Below are 20,536 nucleotides of genomic sequence, written 5' to 3'. Positions count from 1 at the left end.
ACGCTTGGGAAAGAAAGCGGCAAGACACAGGGAGAGAACAGCCAAGTCTGAGAGGCCATGCTCTGGAGTAGGTGTCAGCAAACGGTTTCCGATAGGGCCAGATAGTGCATGTTTAGGCTTCTGGGTTCAGACTGTCTCTGTCACAACTGCTCAACTCCGCTGTTGTAGTGCGGAAGCAGCTACAGGCAGTATCTAAATGAATGAGCATGGCTTTGTCCCAATAAAATTGAATTATGGATACTGACATTTGAATTCCACATAATTTTCATGTATCATGAAATATTACTAATCTTTTGATATTTTCCAACCATTTGAAAATAGAAACACGTTCTTAGCTCAAGGGCCAGATTTGGCCCATGGGCCATCATTTGCTGACCCCTGCTTGAGAGGTAGAAGGACGACCTTGCAGGGAGTAAGGCCCAGTGACAGGCACCCCCAAAGGGCCCTGTGCATAACTCACTTTGGTCCTATTGCACACCTGCTCACATGTCTTCACAAATCATGACCTCACCGGGTACAACTCTGGTTAATATATGGTAGCAAACAGTTGTTGAGAGATTTATATTTTATAAAGTAGATGTCTACTTAGCTCATTTATCTCTGCTTTCTCAACTATTCTTATAACATTGTCGATAGTTTTTAAAATCCTTTGTAAAATAAAGCAGGGTGTAAATGAAATGAAATCTGATGTTCATTAAGAGGGTCGGGACCGTTTAGAAGCTCCTTCAGAGCCCCAAATGCCTACCATGCTTGGTCACCCTCGCCTCTAACACAGCCCTTTGCTTTCCCCTCCACCCTCCCCCACTGTGAGTCCCCTGATCATCTCTAGTGATGTTATTAGTCTCATTTTATACCAGAGGAAAAAACTGAGGATCTGCAAGTTTAAGTTATTGAACCTAAAACTCACAGCTACAGAAAAGCCAGATTTACAAGTAAAGAGCAATGATGTGAGGGGGAGAGAGTTTCTAGAAAAGACCTCTGGAGAGGAAAGCCAAACTGAGAGAGCGTGGGTTCTGACAGAAATCGAGAATTTGTTGGGCAGGTGGGTGACCCTAGGGAGATGTGGCAGGCTGCAAGTCCGGGTCGCCTGGGTAGTCATCATCCGGCCCAACCTGAACTGCTGCCCCAGGTCTCCCTGCTCGTGTTCGGGGCAGAGTTTGCTCACCGTGCTGCTCTGGCCCGAGTCTTATAGAATTAGGACCGGTGCCTGTAGGACCCCGAACACCGCAGCCCAGGAGTCCAGACCCCTGGGTCAAGCTCCAAGGCTAGTGTCAAGACTCTGGGAACAGCTGCATCTTGACAAGGTTTTCTTCCCTCATTCTGGACAACTCTGACCCTGTGGCCTGAGCGTGTTAGGTTATGAGAGGGCACTAGGTGAGCTACACCCAGGCCAGAGACACCAATGATATAAGCAGCACCTGGCAGCCATCCAGGTCAGGCTACTCATCCACTTACATTTGATTTTGTCCCCCCAAATAATTCATTCAATAATTCCGTAGCAGTATCTATTGCTGCATAACAAATTACCCTAAATTTAATGGCTTAAAACCACAAGACTTGCTATCTCCCAGTTTTGGGGGGGTAAGGAATCTGGGTGTGGCTTAGCGGGGAGAGGCCTGTAACAGGGCGGCAAAAGGCGTCAGCCAGAGCTGCTCCATTCAAGTCATTTCAAGTCTCTACTAGAGGAAGCTGAGCTCTCAAGCTCATTCCCATGGTCACTGGCAGGATTCAGTTGCTAGCTGGGCAGGCCTCTCCAGAGGGCAGCCCTCAACATGGCAGCTGGCTTCATCAGAGCAAGTGTGCGAAGACGAGCAGAGAGAGGACAGCAAGAGGGAAGTCACAGTCTTGAGAACCTAATTTCAGAAGTGACATCTGGTCACTTTTACCATATTCCATTCACTAGAAGCAAGTTACTAGATCCAGCCTGCACTCAGGAGACAGGCTCACACAAGAGTATGACTGTCAAGAGGCTGGAGCCATTGTTAAAGCATTTCAGAATTGTCCCACCACACACCCACCCACCCATCCAAACCTGCCCCACCCTATACACACCTAAGCACCACCAACTGCCACATGTCTTGGGCCCTCTCCCAATTCATTCCTCCCCCTCCCTCTTCTATCCCCGGGCTTCAAAGTGTGGTGGGGGGACCAGCAACATCAGCAGCATTTGGTAGCTTGACAGAAATGCATGTTCCCAGGCCCAGCCCCAGACCGAGGGAATCAGAAACTCTGGGGTGGCCCACCATCTGTGCTGTGGCAAGCCCTCTCGTGATTCTGGTGTGTAAAGTGTGAGAACCAGTGCCTAGGCCTCAATGCCTGTTGCAGTTGATTTGGATGTACTTTACAGACTGGGCTAATGTGCCAAAAGGTCAGGCTACTACTTCTCCTTGCCAAGGTGCACCTGGGGGCTTGAGCAGAGAAGCCTGCCACTCTTCTAGATGCAAAGATTCTTCCCAGACAAGTCCTCCCCAGCCCTTCCTCACAGAGGCCTTCCTACCCAGCAAACAGTATGCATGCAGAAGCCTCAGAGCACCATCTGCAGCCCGCCTGAGGGAGGGCTGCTTGGCTGTCTCCTGGTCCTGGTAGTGTTCCAGGCCTGCTGATTAGACATTTGGCCTCACTGGGCCTTTCAGCTCAGGGCTCATTCCTATAATAAAGAACTACAAATGACAGGATTACGGCCCTGTATTTGGGGCCTAGAAAGAGAGTAGACAGCTGGGACCAAGAGAGAGACAACAGCTCCGTGGATTTTTGTAGTGTTTACAGTGGATCTATCACCCTGGATTTGAGGACTCTGAGTCCTTCCATTTGCCTGTGGGAAGCACCCACACACAGGAGCTTCAAAATGGACCTTGAAGGGGCAGCAGAACTGCAAAATCAGATACCCCATTGTGGTGTCTCTCCCTACAGGCTTAAATCTCAGAAGGCATATTACCTCCTCCCTCCTCACCCTCAGCGCACAGAGCCAGGTCCTGCAAGGCCTTCAGACCAGGGTGACCCTTTCCGCCCTCTCAGGGCCCCTGATGCGCCCTTCCTGGGCCTCAGCTCTGTTTTCTTTGGCTCTCCTTCTCCTTCCTTGCCTGTCCAAGTCCTTTGTCCTCCCTGCTCACATGGCATGGCAGGCTGTCTTTGAGTCACTCCCAGTGCAGTGGGTGAGGCGGGTGCAGGAGAAATGCTGGCCTCCCTGCCCTGCATGTGCTCGTGAACTTGCCCCTCCAGCCCCCCTCCTCACCACCTGCCTCGCCATGTCTCTGGGCTCTCCCACATTCTACTTTCCTGGGGCCAAGGCAGCCTCATTTGGGCAGCTCAGCCTGGGTGTCTCTTAAGTGAAATTCAGCGGATCACTTGAACCCCAAGATGGCCGATGGTGGCAGAGGCTCTCCAGGGGTGTGGAGCTGGTGCCCACTCCTCCACACTCTTCCTTGCCCCACTGTGGGGTCAAAGGTGCTTGTCAGGAGACTGGGCAGTTCAGGGGAGCCAGGTGAGGCTGTACAGCAGGAAGGAGGGAAAGGTCTGGTCCTCACTTGGAGCCAGGCGCAGTGATTTCACGCTGGTAACTCATTTAATTCTCACACTCCTTAAGACGATGAATTATCCCGTTTTTAGAGAAGAAGAAACTGAGGCTATTCCTAGGTAAGGAAACCATGTGACATTTGCTCCATACAGACACCAGAGTGAATCTTTGCCTCAGCTCATTCTCCGGTCCCCCTTCTCCCTAGGGACAGCAGCCTCACGCAGGCATGCAAATTAGCTTATGACCAGGGACTGCTGCCGGCCAGCAGGACACTCGTTAGTTCTGCTTTATTGGCTGCCACCTGCCCATCTGCTTCCTGCTCCAGGCTCCTGGGTGGTACCTCACAAGACCTCATTCCAGACTGGAAATTCAGGAAGCCCCAGGCCCTTTGCTCCAGCCCCAGAGCTCGGCAGCCCAAGGGACCATTGCTTGTGTGGGGTCATCCCAGATGAAAGCAGAGCCCTACCCCGGTGTGAGCAAACCTCGTCGGCAGATAGAGCTCCTGGCACAGGAGCCTGGGGTTCCCAGAGCTGTTTTACAGTGCTATGGCTGTAAGGAGACTGTAGTCTCCCTCCTGTGATGTGCTCTGGCTGCCCCTCCACGTTCATTCTGGGGGGCCTAAATTGACAGGGTACCCAAGGTTGACTGTTTGGACCTTGGCTTTGCAGTTTCAGGAAATTCGACCAATTTACCTATTTGAGGCACCGATTTACTCTAAGTTCAAATAAAATTATATCAGCTAGGAATTGCGTACTCCTGTCAGGAATAGAATCCCCACCACAGTGACTTAAACAAATGAAAGGTTTATTTTCTTTAATTGGATGAAGGCAGCCCAGGCCTGGTATAGTATGGTCACCAGGTGTCCCCATCCTCAAGATCACAAAATGGCTTTAGGAGCTCCTGCCTTCTTGTCCACTTTCCAGAGGAGAAAAAGGGGACAGGCAACAGCCAAGAACAAAGTGCACCTCCTGCAGAGTCATCTCCCTTTAAACAGATTCCCGGAAGTCCATCCTGTGACTTTGTTCACATTTCATTGGCTAGCTCCAGCCGCAGGAGAGTCTGAGAAATGTAGTCTTTTAGTTGAGCGTCTTGCTACCATAATTAAAGTTGGGATTGTGGGACTAAAGAAGGGGAGGATAGATATTCTCTACCAGAGCAACATATCCTAAAAATTAAGTTGCCTCTTTACAGAGGTGGATACATTTTTTCCCAGTGTCCAGGATCCTGTCTTACTCTCGGGGACCTCGTTTCTCAGAATCAAGTGCCCGAGCCAACAGGGTTTTTGGTGAATAAGGCTAGAGTGAGGGAGGAGAATGGGGCAGGCATATGGGAATTGGGGCCAGCCTCATAAGGGAGCCTCAATTCCACCTCCCTGCACATTCTCTGCCTGTTCACTCAGACATCCTGAGTAATCCTGAGACATCCTGAGTCACTCAGACATGCACTGAGTAATAACCGTGAACAAGATACTGTGTGGTCGGTGGGGAGCCGGGAGGTGGATTCCTGCCCAGTAGGATCCTGCTGTATGGTAATGCAGGAACACACACACACAATATCTGGAAGAGCAAAAAGCAGCTGAGAGGGACCCCTCGAACTAGAGGAACTCCAGAGCTTTCAAGGCTGTGCTTTGAGGAACAGAGAGGGTTGGCGGCCTCTCACCTTCCTGCCTGCCATTCTGTCACTGGAATGCCCTTACCTTCTCCCTGCTGTCCCCTCCTGTCCCCTGCTCTCTGCGAAGAAGCCGCTCAGCCCTCCCTGTCGGAACACACAGGCCTTCCAGGCACAGAGACGGCAGAGCTCAGATAAGTCTGAAGACCTCATGTTCTCAACTCTCGTTTTTCTCCTGTGTGGTTTTGTCATTAACCTGTCAGTTTCTGAGTACAGAGGAAGGAGGCATTAGTTCTGACTGGAAGGCAAGGAAAGAAAGACTCCTTGGAGTGAGGAACGAGGAAGGGTAATTAAGGCAAGAAGAAGAGCCAGGCCTAGTGTCTTTTTGTCACACTGGCCACCACTCACCCAGCATTTACTGTGGGCCAGACACTTGGCAAAAATTAGCCCCAACCTTTCTAACAACCTGCTGTGGTCACACAGCAGACAGTGGCAGACCCAGAATTTGGATCGAAATCCAACACCTAGGTCCAAGCTCTTCCATTGGACCAGCAAGAGCAAGAGGCAGGGCGAGTGGGAGGGCAGTGCAGGAGTGAGGCTGGAGGGCAGTCTGAGGCCGCAGAGCAGGCATGAGGGTGAGCTGACCAAGGGACCTTGTTGACTGGAGGGTACCCCGGACACAGTCAGGTGCTCACCTAGTGTTGGTTGATGGGTAATGAAGGAGAGACAGAGGAAGAGGGTGCAGGGGTCCCGTTCTAGGAAACAAAAAAGAGAGTGCCCAAATCCCAGCTGTGTGTGAGAAAGGTTTTCCAGCAGTGGTGACAGTGACGGGGGACGGGGAGAGAACTCAGTTACGAGGGCCAAGTGGACTGCAGAGGGGACGAGGGCGTATGTGAAGTTGCTATCCGTGGAGTCGGGATGGTGAATGACAGATCCACAGTAAACACTGATTAATTGGAAAAGAGAGAAGCCAGCGCTGGTGGGAGGATGGAAGGGAGCTGAGGGAGGGGAAATCAAAGACAGCTCCCGAGTTCTCACACCTATTGAGCCGGGTGATAGGGGTGCCAGTGTGAGACACAGAAAGAAATACATTTTATATCTGACCCAGCATGCGCGCGCGCACACACACACAACATATATACCATTAAATTTCGCAAAGCTTTGTTTAACCTTACTGTGAGCGATTCACACTGCAAGTGTTCAAAGGAGTTCTGTACCTTTTTTTAAAAAATGTGATTGTAACCCCAGATTGATTTCATAGCCAGCTAATGGATTATAACTTAGAGCTTAAAAAGCACTGAAATGAGAATATGGCGGGGGATCGGGTTAAAGCGGGGAGGGGGAATAAATCCTGTTTTGATTATGTTGAAGAGCATTTGCAGGGAAAACCCAACTGGCGGTAAAGACTGGAGCTCAGAAATAAGCCCTGGGCCAAGGCAGGTGGTTTAGAAGTCCTCACCCTTCTCTCTCTGTTTCCCTCTCTCTCACCTTCGCAGGTGGGAAGATTCCTAGGGGAGGTGGATGGTGCCCTTATGACCCAGCTGCTCAGCACGGGAGTGTTCAGCCAGTAAGTGGGACATGCTTCTTCCCAGTCTGAATACACGCAGAAAAGGCGGGTTCTGATGCTAAATGGTCCAGCCAGATCTTGGAATCCTGACCTCAAAAACTTATAGTGAGAGCCCCAAAGAGCTCCAAAAGCAATCTTTCTGAAGCTAGAGGTTTGACAGGGATGCGGGGGGGGGGGTTTTTTTTTAGTTCGTGTGGGGCCTTAGAAGGAAACCCAAATTTGCTATTCCTTTTCTTTAAAGCAAAGTACAGAAATGTAACTTTTGGCATGTGCTGTCTTCTGATCTTCTCATCTTAACATATGCACCTGTCAGGAATCTCAGAGAATGAAAACCCTGCAGCAGACTCCTCTGGGGCAGGGGATGGGGACAGGATGGGGATGGGACAGGGACAGGACAGGGACGGTGACAGGATGGGGAAGGAGCAGGGATTGGGCTGGACTTGCCATATCCTGTCTCCGGTTTTCAGAGTGACCATGTATGACTACCAGGCCATGTGCAAACCCCCGAACCAGCATCACAGCGCCGCCCGGCCCCTGGCCAGCGTGAGTGTTACCCTCAACCTCTCCTCTGCCAGACAGCAAGCCCTCCACCTACCCTAAAATGAGGTCACCTGGTCCCTTGTCTCACTCATTCGTGGGCATCTGGCCTCGGGGCCCCACTTTAGACTGACCAAAAAGTCCTCTCCCACTTCCGCCTGCACCCCTGATCTCTGCACTCAGCCTGCCCCAACCCCAGCCCTGAAAGGCTTACCTTTGGGGCTTCAGGGAATTATTTTGGCAGCTCATGAAATACAAGGCCTCTGGCTCCTAACCTCACCTCCTAGTGTGGTCTCACAGACTGTCAGGAGCTCTAGGACCATCGCCAGGTGGCCCATCAGGATGAAGCCTGGGCTTCTTGAAGGACCATCGCCAGGTGGCCCATCAGGATGAAGCCTCTGATCGGGCATGTCGAACCTGAGATGTCTGGCCTGCAGTAGGAGTTTCTCGGAGAAATCAGCTTTCCGGGCTCCCCCTGCTGGGAAGGGGTTGGGTGGTGGCAGCAGGAGGGGCATCCCAGGGTCGTGGTCTCTAATGGTGGTGCTGATTGGGGCACTGTCTTGGGCCTGGGGTTAACCGTGTGTCCCCTCTCGTCCCCAGCCCATCTCTGCCCTCCTGACTGCAACCAGATGGCTGGCAAATGAGCTTTTGCTGTGAGTGGGGGGCTGAGGCTGGGGGCTGGGGTCTTCACACAGGTGTGGCTTCTGAGGGAGCCCTTAGAGCCAAGCTGTCTGAGGTCCCCAGGACCCCAGAGGAGGAGGGCAAGGTCCCAGGGAGGAACTGGCCCTGAGTGTATGAGGCCTCCTCCTTCATGCTGCTGCCAGGGAGGGGCACCTCTCTGCCCACCCGGGAGCCCTGAAGCAGGGAGGAAGGTGTCCCAGAGGATGGGGGCTGGACCGGGGACCACCTGGGAGTGCTGGTGCTCCAGCTGTCAGGCCTCCGAGATTCAGCTCTGTGTCCGACAGGTTCCTGCTGGAGTGGAGCACCTGGGGCTCCCAGTATGCGGACACTGGGGCGGAGGGTGAGTACGTGCTACTGTAACCAGGTGTTTGATACCAGTGCCATTTGTCAGCTAACGGGAAACATATCACCTCTAGGTGGGTGACAGAGGGGATGGGAACTCTGGAGAGTTCATTGTTCATATCTCATCCTGCTTGGCCTTCTCTCATCACCTTCCCCTCACTCCTGGCTCCCCTCACCTCTCTGTGTGACATCATACCATCTCTGGACACCACTGCTCCATGCGACATCATCACCCTGTGACGTCCTGACCTCATGTGACGTTATGCCCACCCTGCACCGTGTCTCATGTTCTGGGCAGCCAAGTCTGTCTTCCATCACTGTAAGTAGCACCCACTATGGAACCAGGTGGATGGGACAGGGTAGCACAGAGTTGCAAAGGGCCCATCCTCAGTTCTCCATTAAAGGGGTGCACCCAAGAGGGCTGAGCTGTCTTCATCCCCAGGGACCCCTGACTCAGGGGGCCTCTCTCAATTTAAAGCCCCATTCCTTATGGGCGGGAAGATAGTCCAGACCTCATCCCACACAAGGACAGTCTTACGCCAGGGAAGATGGAACACCCCAGCCATCTCCGTGGGTGAGAATATTTATAAGTCTAAGAGGTCATGTGGTCCAGTGGCTATGACCACAGGCAAGTGAGTGGCCATCAGGTCACCCTGTGAAGCACAAACAGTGGTGCCTTCAGCTCAGGCGTCCCCTGCGTCCTCAGCAGTGCTCAGGTTGAAGGGGTGGCAGGCAGGGGCCTCGTCTGATCACTGGGACACTCTCGGGATAATATATGTCCCATGACCTTCTATCTGAGGACAGTGTTCCTCAAAGCCCTGACCACAAATCAAAGAAATGTCCTCACTGTCAGAGCCAGCTGTGACTCTGGACCACACCCCAAGGAGAGCGAGGCTGCCTTATCTTAAAATGCAAAGGGACATCATCACTTCCACTCCCTGGTGGCCCGAGGCTCCCCTACCGCACAGGACCATCTCTCCTTAGCTGGCTTTGCTCAACCCCTCCATGCCGATAGAGCCTCTTCTGTGGGGTTCTGCCACGGCTCCACTGCCTAGGCTGTACTCCCCAACTCTGCTTTTTCACAGAGTTTGGCTTCCTGATGAAAAAATAATTTCCACTGTGTCATCTCTCTGACTGTGCTTCACTCCCTCCCTCTGCCTCTACTGTAGGCGTCCTTGACCCTCGGCTCACGTGGCCAATTTCCTGCCATGTTTCCAAACTCCTTTTGGAAATCACACCCCACAGTCTTCACAGGACCGCTCTGGGGCAGTTCATAGTCACTTGGTGTTTGTGACGAGAACCAGGAACCATGTGTCACCACTCATGTAGAAACAGGTCCCTCCTCCTCTCTGTCTTTCTCTGCAAGCAGCTTCGTCCTGAAAAAGCTGAGAGCGATCGTCCTCACTTCACTCGTTGAGAATTTCTCATCTTCAGGACAGCTGTCCCTGGAGCTCCACCCCTACCCGATCCAGCCAGTCAGCCATGTCCTCAGTGAAAGAGCACTAGGCTTGGAGTCCAAAGGCCTGGACTGAGTGCAGGCCCTGCTGCCCCTCCCCAGCTGTGCGACCCTGGGGAAGCCACTCACCCTACCGTTGCTGGCATGGTTACTCTTGTCATCACTGAGATGGCCTACCCACACAAAGTAACTCAGCTGATGGGGTAGACAGGCCAGCCCTTGGCCAGCCCCTACTGGGTACGAGGCCTGTGTAACTGGGCCCGGAAGGTGAGGAGCCAGGTTGCGAGCCTTTGCAGGCTTTAGTCAGAGTGCCCACTCGTGCTCTGCGAGGGGCCTGGAGAGCAGGGCCACCCAGTGGCAGCCCTTGAAGATCAGTGTGACTGTGGCCAAAACCTGACCACATGTGCGGACTGCCAGCTGAACACTGAGGTTCTTCCACTCAGCTGGGACTTCCCTGTGTGCAGCCTGGCATCTCCTCTTGCCATCAAGATCCGGTGGGAATTTTCTGGGTCTGGGAGTTAAGGAGACCCATAGCTCCCCTACCGACCATTGTGTGACCCTGCAAAAGATCACACCTACAAAAAACGGGAGACTATTGCCTGCTCCGCCTAGTTCACAGACAGGCCCTGAAAATAAGAGGAATAGCATGGAAAGTGCCTTGAAGAGATAGAAGTACTGTTTAACAAAATGGCACTGCTATTTTAAACAGAAATAATGTCATTCAGCCTGTGAACTGGCCCTGTTTGCATTTTGCTCACCTCAGGAACAAACATGGATCCTTTGGGGCAGGCTCCCAGGTCCTCCACTTCTCTTTGTGCCGAGTCCTTTCTGAGTGGATTCAAGTGCACCACACAGACATGCAATGAGGAGCCCCAGAGGCTAGGGGCTGCTTAGGCCTCCCTCAGCCCCTGGCCATCGCCACTCTGCTCTCTAAGCAGCCACAGGGACAGGAGAGCAGGGCTCATCCAGGACCTGCACTTGTAGAGCACCTTTGCTAGACCTGAGAAAATGTCACTTGTCCATAATGAATCGGAGGAGTGATGTGATTAAAGTGCTAAAGTCTCCCCTAAGCCACACCTCGGCTCTCTTACTGCCTCTCCTTTCCTCTCAGACCCTGGAGGGGTCTGAAATGCTGAAAGGAGCCTTAATGATAAGTACATTTCCACCTCTGTCCCAACACCAGCTTACAATGAAGAGGAAGTGGCTTCCAAGGAGAGGAAGTGGCTTTCTCAAGGTCATGGAGCTAGTGTGTCCATCACACACAACTGACATATAAGGCCCCTGATGCCTAGTCTTCTGCCCTTTCCACTGCAATCCACTCTGCTCCATTTATTCGACCCCTTTCCCTTCTCTGTTTTTCTCCCACCTCACCCCTCTTTCATGCGTCCTGAGAGCTTTCTAACAAGGGAGCCATCCGGAAATGGACTAGGGGGTGTAGTGGCCATATCTGCCCTGGAAATGTTGAAGCCGAGATCCCCGCAGGCAGGACTTCTAAGGCCTTTCTCCCTCCCACGCCTCTGTCTCCCCGCAGCCCACAAACACAAGAAACAGGACACGCTGCAGCCCTGCGACACGGAGTACCCTGTGTTCGTGCACCAGAGGGCCATCCAGGAGGCCAACGGGATCCTAGAGTGCGGGGCCTGCCAGAAGTAAGAGCCGAGTCAGCTTTACCTGTCCCCAGCCTAGGGGCAGGGCTTGGTCACCCACAAGGGGTCATCTCTAAAGTGGGAAGAAAGGAGGGGCGATCTGAGTGAAAGGTCACGCTCCAGAGACCTTTGTTTCCCACTTTCCTTAGTGAAGGAAACAGGCTGAGGCAGACGGTATGAGGGAGGAGGCCACTTGGGGACAGGGGACAGTCTGGTATGCTGTGTTAGGGGGACTAGGGAAAGGAGGTCCTGAGGCCAGATCCTATATCAGCAAGTCCACCCCCACTCCAGGCCCCAAAGCCATTCCAAACCAAAAAAAAAAAAAAAAAAATGATCCCACTATTTATTATCTGTCTCACTCAGGGTCAGGGCTATATGAGCTCAAGTCCATTGTTGAGACCTTGGGAGGCAAGGGTAGATTTGAGGAAAGAAACGAGTCAGCTCTCTCTTAGAAATCTGTGTATGCAGAGAAACGGGAAAGCTTAAGGAGGTTCTCGGGAATGAGTGGGCTGGAGGAGGGTTCATAGCATTGTTGAACCTCATCTGGCAACTCCATTCCTAGGCCGGGAGCTGTACGTGGGCTCAGCCTATGCTCAGATCTTCTCCCACCTAGATACAGCTTGATCCAGCCAGCTGTGCCAAGCCCCGGCTCAGGAAGGCAGGGAGGCCTGAATGAAAATACTCTCTTGCTGACTCCCAACTCTGACCTCGAGGAACTCACCACCCAGGAAGCTCTGTCCTGGGCCAGTAGGCAATGGCCTTCTCTAGAGTGTCCCCTTAGCCAGCCTTGCTTTTAGCAGGGGCTTCCCAGGATATCCCCAAGAGACCCCAGACATCAAGCAAATTATTTTATAGTGAAACACCTTAGACGCTGGCATCAGGCAGAGCCAAGCTCCCATCCCTGACTAGTGTGTAACGTTGGGCGGCTTTAATCTTAACACAGAGGTTTTCCTGGAACTATTGTTGTCTGTGCACCTAGCTCAAAATCTTGTAAGGATGGTGCAAAGCCAAGGCTTTAGAGTAGACAGACTTGAGTTTAAAAAGTGGCTCTGCTACTTCCTAGCTGTCTAAACTTGGGCAAGTTACTTAGCCTCTTCTAGCCTGTTTTCTCATCGACAAAACAGGAGTAACCTATATGGTGTGGTGAAGGTTAAATAAGTGTGTGTGTGTGTGTGTGTGTGTGTAAAATCATCCAGCCCAGAGGAAATGCTAAATGGCAGCTAATATTATGTAATGTACCAGGCCTTGTGCGTAACAGGCTTTCCATAATCCTTTACTCCCTCCCTCTGCAGGACTCCTGGGCAGTGTGCAGGAGCACTGTGCCACCTTGTGGCCAAAACTGAGCATTGCATCTTCCCTATATGGTCTGCCATGGCCACACTCACCCAAAACAAGGATTGCCACACATCCCTATTTGTTTGGCGCAGTCCTAAGTTATATCTAAGTCACCGCACATATTAATAACAACTCCTTCACTCTCAAAAATGTCCCAAATTGGACTTGGACAGCCTCACCTTCTCCAATCTTCTAGGAAAGGTGCAGTACCACTGCAAAGATTTGTGGGTAAGATAAAGCAATAGCACTTAGTCAGTTGCCCAGGACTCTTCCTGTGGCTGCCCTGCTCTGAACTGTCTCATGGTTCCATTTCTTACCCTGCCACCTCAACTCCATACTAGAAATCCAGAAAGTTTTTTCCCTAGAAGCCCAATGTCAAGCCTTCCATGGATTTCCAGGACCCCACTTTTCTCTTTGCTGCAGGATATTTGTGATTCAACAGATTCCCAATAGTAACCTTCTCCTCCTGGTGACAGACCCCACCTGTGACTGTAGCATCTTCCCGCTAGTCCTGCAGGAGGCTACAGAAGTCAAATATATCCTTTCAATCTTCCAGGATGTATGGGATGAGGGAGGGGTGGAGGTGCAGGAAATACTGAGGGGCTCGGACCCTCCCTCACCACCAACATAAACCCCCACACAGAGCATAATTATCTGTTCTCCAACCCTTCCCCCAGGCCTCTGGGTGCTACCTCCTGACCCCAGAAGCCACTTGCAAGGCAGTTGGTCCCCTGCGCTTTTCCAGAACTTAGTCTCCAAGAATCAGTTCCTGCCATGAGGTGTTCACCTTAACAGTGAATCCTGCACATAACGCCTCTGTCAAGTGTGACAGGATGCGCTCCCAGAAGCTCCGCAGGCGACCAGACTCCTGCCATGCCTTCCATCCAGAGGTGGGGGTTGCTGGGGGGTGAAGGGCGGGGCTTGATCTTCACCCCTAAAACCTCGGCTCTGTGACTATGCCTGTGTACCTGCAGATATATGCATCTGGACACAGGAATGCAGTTGCACATAAATATATTCATATATGTGCATTCAAATACTAAGTGAACCAGGACCCAAGGGGACTTCTACAAAGAGAGCCACATTTCCCAGAGTTTAGGCCCTCAGTGAATTAAAACACAGCCTCCCTATATTGTCCTCATTGTCGCTGCACTTAGCTTGGAATGGACTGATCAAATGGTAGGAAACCATTATGTGCATAATATTAACGGTGACCAACATTTACTGAGCACCCACCATGTGGCAGGCCCTAAGCTGGGTGCTTTATGCACATTATCATCTTTGCTAGATAAATAAGGCTGCCACAGATAATCCACATCAAAGAAGCTCCCAGAGTTGATGGCTTCCTTGAAGTCATTCTCGGAGGATGACCCCGCAGCCAGTCTTGAGAAGTCTTGAGCCCTGCTCTTGGGCTAAGTGAGAGCCTCTACTTTCCCCTAAAAGAAAGGGATTCTAAGAAAGGTGGCGATGCTTCTACTTTCTGGAACTCCTCTCTTTCCCCGGGTTTTTGGCCCCTGTTAGTCCTAGAGACCCCATCCCTACTCCTTGCCTCCTCTGGCTGGAGTGGTTACCTCACCTTGAATGCCGCACTTTCATCGCTGCTCTGGATTCGCAGGAGAATGCCCAGGACTGTGGTGGCACCTCGGACACCTCGGCCTCGCTCTCCCTCCTCCTGCTGCCTCTGTGTACCTGGGCACTACCAACCCAACTGCTGCGGTGACACCTACCCAGTCTGACCTCTGTTTTGACGAGGTGATCCTTCCAGAGACATTTTAAAGAGTCAGCAATTGATGTGGGATCTACTTCACTACAGTTGGGTTATCACACAGGTCAGTGCTATCTCAATCTTGAGCTAATGGTCACTGCCTCCTGAGGTTGCTGGATGGAACCAGAAACCACTTCCCAAAGACCTTCCAGGATGGCTGGTACCACCCACCCCATCTTGATGGGCATTCTTCCATCCTTCCTATCTCCTCTTTGAGAGTCTAACATGAGCTCAACTTGGACCAAGACAAAAGAATTTAGTTCCATTTATTCTCCAGAAGTCCAGACCCACGAAAACAACATCAGCCGTTTCTAATGAATTTGGTTGGTCTTCAGTAGAACCCAAGGTCTTAAAGGTATTGAGAAAGAGGAGCAGAATGAGACCAACAGCAAAAATGAGACAAAGAGAAGAGGAGACAAAGCTTGAAATATAGCTTCCTCAAAGTGAGGCACATGGTCCAGGCAGCTCGATTTCCTTGCTGCTGCTCAAAAAAGTTCTAACTGTGTGTGTTGGGGGCGGCGGGGGGGTGGGGGGGGCAGGCACAAGCCTGTGTGTTCAGAATCCTTTTACATCACCATGGCTGCATGTGATGTCTGCAAATTAATGCTATTAAAACACTTCTAAAAACACTTTTGCGAAGCCGTAACTAAGGAAATTTTGCATCTAAGAAAAAGCCAATACGGTGAGGTATACAGATATTGCATTGGAAGGTAACATGAGCTCAGCGGAAGCGATAGGAATAGCTCAGCGAGCAGAGAAGCCCCCATCTTGATGAGCATTCTTCCATCCTTCCTATCTCCTCTTTGAGAGTCTAACATGAGCTCAACTTGGACCAAGACAAAAGAATTTAGTTCCATTTATTCTCCAGAAGTCCAGACCCACGAAAACAACATCAGCCGTTTCTAATGAATTTGGTTGGTCTTCAGTAGAACCCAAGGTCTTAAAGGTATTGAGAAAGAGGAGCAGAATGAGACCAACAGCACCAACAGCAAAAATGAGACAAAGAGAAGAGGAGACAAAGCTTGAAATATAGCTTCCTCAAAGTGAGGCACATGGTCCAGGCAGCTCGATTTCCTTGCTGCTGCTCAAAAAAGTTCTAACTGTGTGTGTTGGGGGCGGCGGGGGGGTGGGGGGGGCAGGCACGCAAGCCTGTGTTCAGAATCCTTTTACATCACCATGGCTGCATGTGATGTCTGCAAATTAATGCTATTAAAACACTTCTAAAAACACTTTTGCGAAGTCGTAACTAAGGAAATTTTGCATCTAAGAAAAAGCCAATACGGTGAGGTATACAGATGTTGCTTTGGAAGGTAACATGAGCTCAGCGGAAGCGATAGGAATAGCTCAGCGAGCAGAGAAGCCCCAGGGAAAGTAGCCCTTCACAGCGGCATAGTGAGGGGTCTTCTGAGAGCTAACTCTGGAATCCCTAGGAGGTCCAGGTCCCATGATAGTCTTTTTCTGGTCACAGATCTACAAAAGAGACTACCTGGCTCTGTTCCTGGGGTTAGAACTTTTGGGAACATTCCAATTTGCCAAGCAAAGGCCACCAGGAAGGGTGCTATGTTTGGAAACTCACTGTCCACATATATACCTCCTCCAGGGTCTTGAGGTCCTGGAGTTTTCTCCTTTCTCCCCCTCAGATCTGGCTCCTGAGAGACAGCACTGTGAGAGCAACATTAAAGGCAGGACTGGGTAGAAATCTGGGATGGCCTCAGGTCTTTCAGTTTAAACAACCTCCAATGAGGAGGTCTAGCCAAGCCCCAAATGACAGGCAAAGACAGCGCACAGGGCCTTGAGGGACCTTCTTCTCAGACCTCCACACTTCAAAGTACAAGTTTCCCACCAGAAATTGGCCCCACTTCTCTCTAGAGTAGGCCAACTCACTAAAATATTCATTATCGTGTTTCGACACAAACACACGCATTTGTAAAATGCTGTATATTGATTACATAATGTTATTTCCGTTACCATTTAAGTCACACAACAATCCTGTGAGGTAAGAATTAACAGCCTGTTTACAGCTGAAGAAATCAAACCTCAGAGAAAATAAGGGATAGACTCAAGTTCACTCACTCAGTTTAAGTGGCAGAGTGGAAGGAACAGGTAGGGTTTACATGTACAAGGGAAGTAACCACTATTAACTCATTCAACACAACGCCCCTCCGAAGCAGGCCCTGGTATTAGTCCCATGTTAAAGACTAAGAAACTGAAGCACAGAGTTGAAAATTGACTCCAAATTATTAGAAAAGTATTGTGAGGTTTGAATGTGATAGTCACATGATATGCCTATTATTATTACCTTGTTTCATGGAAGAGGGGACCAAGAAACTACAGGTTAGATGCACGGAACAGCAGGCAAAGGTTGTTAAGTGTGCATCTGGCACAGGTGGGTGAGTAAGCAGCAGGGAGCCCTCCCTCCCCAGGATTCCAGCCCCACCCTGCAAGGGCCACAGCCATTCATGCGCCTTTCTGTGGCGTTAACAAGTGTTCAGGCCTCCAACGGCATCTGATCTCAACTACTGCCTCCCAGACACCGACTGCTGGTATCTCTCTAGGACAACAATCTGGTGTTGTCTTTTGAAAGGATCGTCTTCACCATCCAACAAGGGAGAGCATTTTCAGGTAAATTTATCAACTATTTTAGCCATATAGTTTAAAACCAAGCTTAGGAAGTGCTGGCCTCGTTTTGTCCGCTTCATTCCCATATCTCTGCACGGCCAGGAGGGGACTATAAGGTCTGGAAATCCCTTTAGGAACCATTGGAACAAAGACCACTTCTGATAAACTAGCCTTGCTCTCTAGCTTGGAGAACAGACTATTCTTGTGAGTTTTGCCTTAGAAAGTCAGAGCTATTCTTCCTCTTTCTACTTTTAACAAAATCACTAAAGGACAGCAGGTGGCAGCCTGTGTCAAGCTAAAGAGCCATAGCCTCGATTTCAGAGGAACGAAGTTAAAACCAAAGTCATTTAATAAATGAGAAGAGTTTGGGGTACAAAATCTTGAAATCCGTTTTCTTATAAATGTTGCACATCTTTGGATGACCAAGAACTCAAGACTGCTATCAGATCCTCCTTCCTCAGTACAGGGACATAACTACTAAATCCACCTAATAATGTTGTGTATTTTAATAGCTGTGCTTTCAGGTAAAATACTTCACCAGTCACTTCATAATACTAAGTGAAGTTTCAGTTCAGGAGGGCAAGAGAGTGGACACATCTTAAAGTCAGAATTGTAAATATGAGGGAAGGAGTCACTGACCACAATGGGAGGAATCAGAGCAAGAGTTGGGGAGAAATGCTAGCCAGTCGCTATGAGAAATTTGAGAAATGTTGATCAGTAAAAACATCTCGGAGGAAGATGCAAAGATTATTTTATAAGCCCCATTTAACAAAAGAAAACAGGCTAGGGAAATAAGCGACTTCTTTCCTGTCTTCTGGCAAATGTAAGAACTGGGCTCTGAACCTACCTCTCGTTTCCAGGTCAGTGTGGCCAAGGCAGGGATGGAGGACAGTAACGAGAGGCTTTTGTGGTCACGCAGCTGGATTCTCTGCTTTTCTGGGTTCACTGAGTCCATTCCATGCCATCACAAGCAAAAGTTACAATAGCCAGACTAACCTTGTTTCACTAAGTCAAATATTTGAAGGCAGGAAAAGTTAATACATTAGGACACAGGGAGTAGTGGCCCACAGTTCATTCCCACTGAGGGAAGGAAAATACAGAATGTACTGTAACTGAAGCAAAATATTCTAGATACGAGGAATTAATTCTGGGGTAATTTTAAAGCAACACTGTCCACAGGCTTCTCTAGGCCACCCAGAGCCCTAGCATTCTTATAAAGTCAAAATTCAAACTTGTCCTTACCTATTTCCAATATCCACAAACCGCACCTGAGAAAGTGGGCACTGAAAGCTTGTAGCAAAAAGCTAGGAAAAAACCAAATGAGCTATTTGTAGGTCTAGCTTATTTTTCAAGAGCAGAATTCCATCCATTGTTCGACACCCAGATAGTATATGGCAAACCCTTAAGTTTTACCTGTACTTAAAAATCAGAGCTCAGAGTGGAGCTATTATCCCAATACTGGAAATTCCCCTGCAAAAGACTAAATTTACCTAAGACAAAAGGGTTGGGATTCCTCTTCTTTCTTAAATTACAGAGGGGTTAAAAATCCCCAGAACTTTTAAGTCAATATACATGAGACAATTTAGGGTGAATTTTCTTCTTAGAGTGCTGGCACAGAGTCAGCCTTAGCCTTTCTAAGCCTGTTTTCTCACCAAAGGGAGTTGATCAGTTCATAGGGTGGTGGTCATGATTATGAGGTATAGAGTCCTTTAAGAGATCCCTTTTTGCATATGTTCATCATGTTAGGTATTATATTTATAAACTCTAATAAAGAACTGGCCCTTGGAGTTAGCTCTCCCCTCCATTCTTGACTTGGTCAGAAAGGTGGGAGAAAGTGAGTTGGGCATAAGCACTTTGATTTGTAAAGATTAGAAAGTTTCTGAAAATTCACGTAAGCCTTGGAGAGGTAAGCAGAGGAAGTAAAAAAATACACAACAAAAGTTCATATTCCATCAGGGTTTTTTTATTGGAAGTTGAGAATACAGCAAGTAGGGAAATCCCATAGTGAATGCAACCATTGTACAGATGCCTTTCTGAAATGCCAACCTTCTATGATCCCCCAAAATGTGCTTTGTGGCTTCGGCAATTTATAAAGGGAAAGGGAAAAAATACTGAAAAAGGCCACTATTTAATGATGATAGAATGAAGCTGTAGAGGTCCTAATCTGCTTAGGGCCAAAAAAGAAAATTAAAAATCTGCAGAGAACAAGCCAGCCTCTGAGTGCTGAGAGTAAGGCATTCAGGCGCCAACCTGGTGAGTTCTCAGCGAGCACTGTAAGACCCAGTGCTCAGTGAGGCTGCTGGTAGTGAGCTGCACAAAGACATACACACGTAAATGGGCGCGCGCGCGCACACCCACACACACACACCATAAAGAGGGAGATTTTTACTGGATTATACATTGTTGATGTTAAATTTCATTTTTCCTAGGGGTTTGTGCTATGTTGAACTAGATTCAGCTCCTCCTTTGGGCTGTGGGGCAACTGGGCCCAGAGACTGCGACCTCTGTTGGTGTTTTTTTCAGGGCTGCATCTTATACCCCATATCCCAAAGTGCATGACCAAAGAGCAAGTCTGGCTTCGGATATGTGCTGTTGCTTCCATGGAGTTAAGTGAGCTTCCTTCCTGATGGCACTGTCTTGCTGAACTATTTCTCCTCAAAGGGAGTAATACTGTTCTGTCAGGCGCTGCGCCAGTTCACCCACTGAGTCTTTTGCTGGGATCCACCTAGAACCTAGGGCAATGACCTAGAACCAAAATACTCTTAAGTTCTTCCCAGCTTTTGCTGGAGATCAGAAGAGGAGAGAAAGGAGAAAAAGAACTGAGAAAACCCTATACTAAATAAGTAGAAAATCCTTCCCATACTCCTAAACACCAGTTGTGGATGCCAGCCCCCATTGCTTAGGGCCTCAATGTTTAGTTCTAGTATCCATAATCCCCAGGATGTAACTTAATCACCTGAAGTCTAAGATAGAAGATAGTAAGTAACCTAAGACTCAAATGCTTGTTGGATGGTTCACCTATGAGCCAAGATCAGAATTCTGTGAACCAGAGCCTCCCCTTGCCACTCTCCCTGACACAACAGGGTACTTCTGGGACACTTGCGATCTTTTACTTCTAGCCACTCTTCAACTAAACTTTAAAGATTCTACCAGACTCCCTGACAATAACATATGATTTCCTTTGCAAACTTCCCCCATGCTATCCCTTAAAAACAGGGTTCAGAGACTGCTGATAACTCCACAGTGGGAACTGGGCCCTGCTTTACAAGAGTTCCACTGGCTTTTTTGTTCAAGGAGAGCTGATATGTCTGTCATACTGAGGCTCACCAAGACAGTGTGCCACAGGTGAAACTCATCTTTCCTAATCCAAAGGAAGCACTCTCCCAACCTATGTCAATGAGCTCAGGAGGCACCTGAACAAGGCAGAATCTCTTTTGTGGCTGGTTCCATGTCAGTAACTATGATG

General features: G+C 49.6%; 2 protein-coding genes across 2 annotated transcripts in view; one reads left to right on the top strand and one right to left on the bottom strand.

The window, feature by feature from the left end:
• Nucleotides 1-14,967, top strand: part of CACNA2D4 (calcium voltage-gated channel auxiliary subunit alpha2delta 4) — a 112,153-nt gene extending 97,186 nt beyond the window's left edge. The window contains exons 30-38 of the mRNA XM_006923947.3: nt 6,619-6,689; nt 7,157-7,232; nt 7,827-7,879; nt 8,192-8,247; nt 8,548-8,568; nt 11,237-11,354; nt 13,110-13,222; nt 13,494-13,576; nt 14,302-14,967. Coding sequence (XP_006924009.2) covers nt 6,619-6,689; nt 7,157-7,232; nt 7,827-7,879; nt 8,192-8,247; nt 8,548-8,568; nt 11,237-11,354; nt 13,110-13,222; nt 13,494-13,576; nt 14,302-14,406 — 696 coding nt within the window. The 3' untranslated portion in view covers nt 14,407-14,967. The remainder of the gene's footprint in view (nt 1-6,618; nt 6,690-7,156; nt 7,233-7,826; nt 7,880-8,191; nt 8,248-8,547; nt 8,569-11,236; nt 11,355-13,109; nt 13,223-13,493; nt 13,577-14,301) is intronic.
• Nucleotides 14,968-19,011: 4,044 nt separating this feature from the next.
• The window catches only part of ADIPOR2 (adiponectin receptor 2), a 76,398-nt gene continuing 74,873 nt past the window's right edge, over nt 19,012-20,536 (bottom strand). The window contains exon 9 of the mRNA XM_006923886.3: nt 19,012-19,572. The gene's annotated coding sequence lies outside the window, so the exon portion shown is untranslated. The remainder of the gene's footprint in view (nt 19,573-20,536) is intronic.

This window comes from Pteropus alecto, unplaced genomic scaffold (genome assembly GCF_000325575.1).
Source record: "Pteropus alecto unplaced genomic scaffold, ASM32557v1 scaffold76, whole genome shotgun sequence".
In the NCBI taxonomy this organism is placed as follows: domain Eukaryota; kingdom Metazoa; phylum Chordata; class Mammalia; order Chiroptera; family Pteropodidae; genus Pteropus; species Pteropus alecto.
Note: the sequence above shows the minus strand (reverse complement) of the source record. Positions and strands in the feature narration are given on the sequence as shown.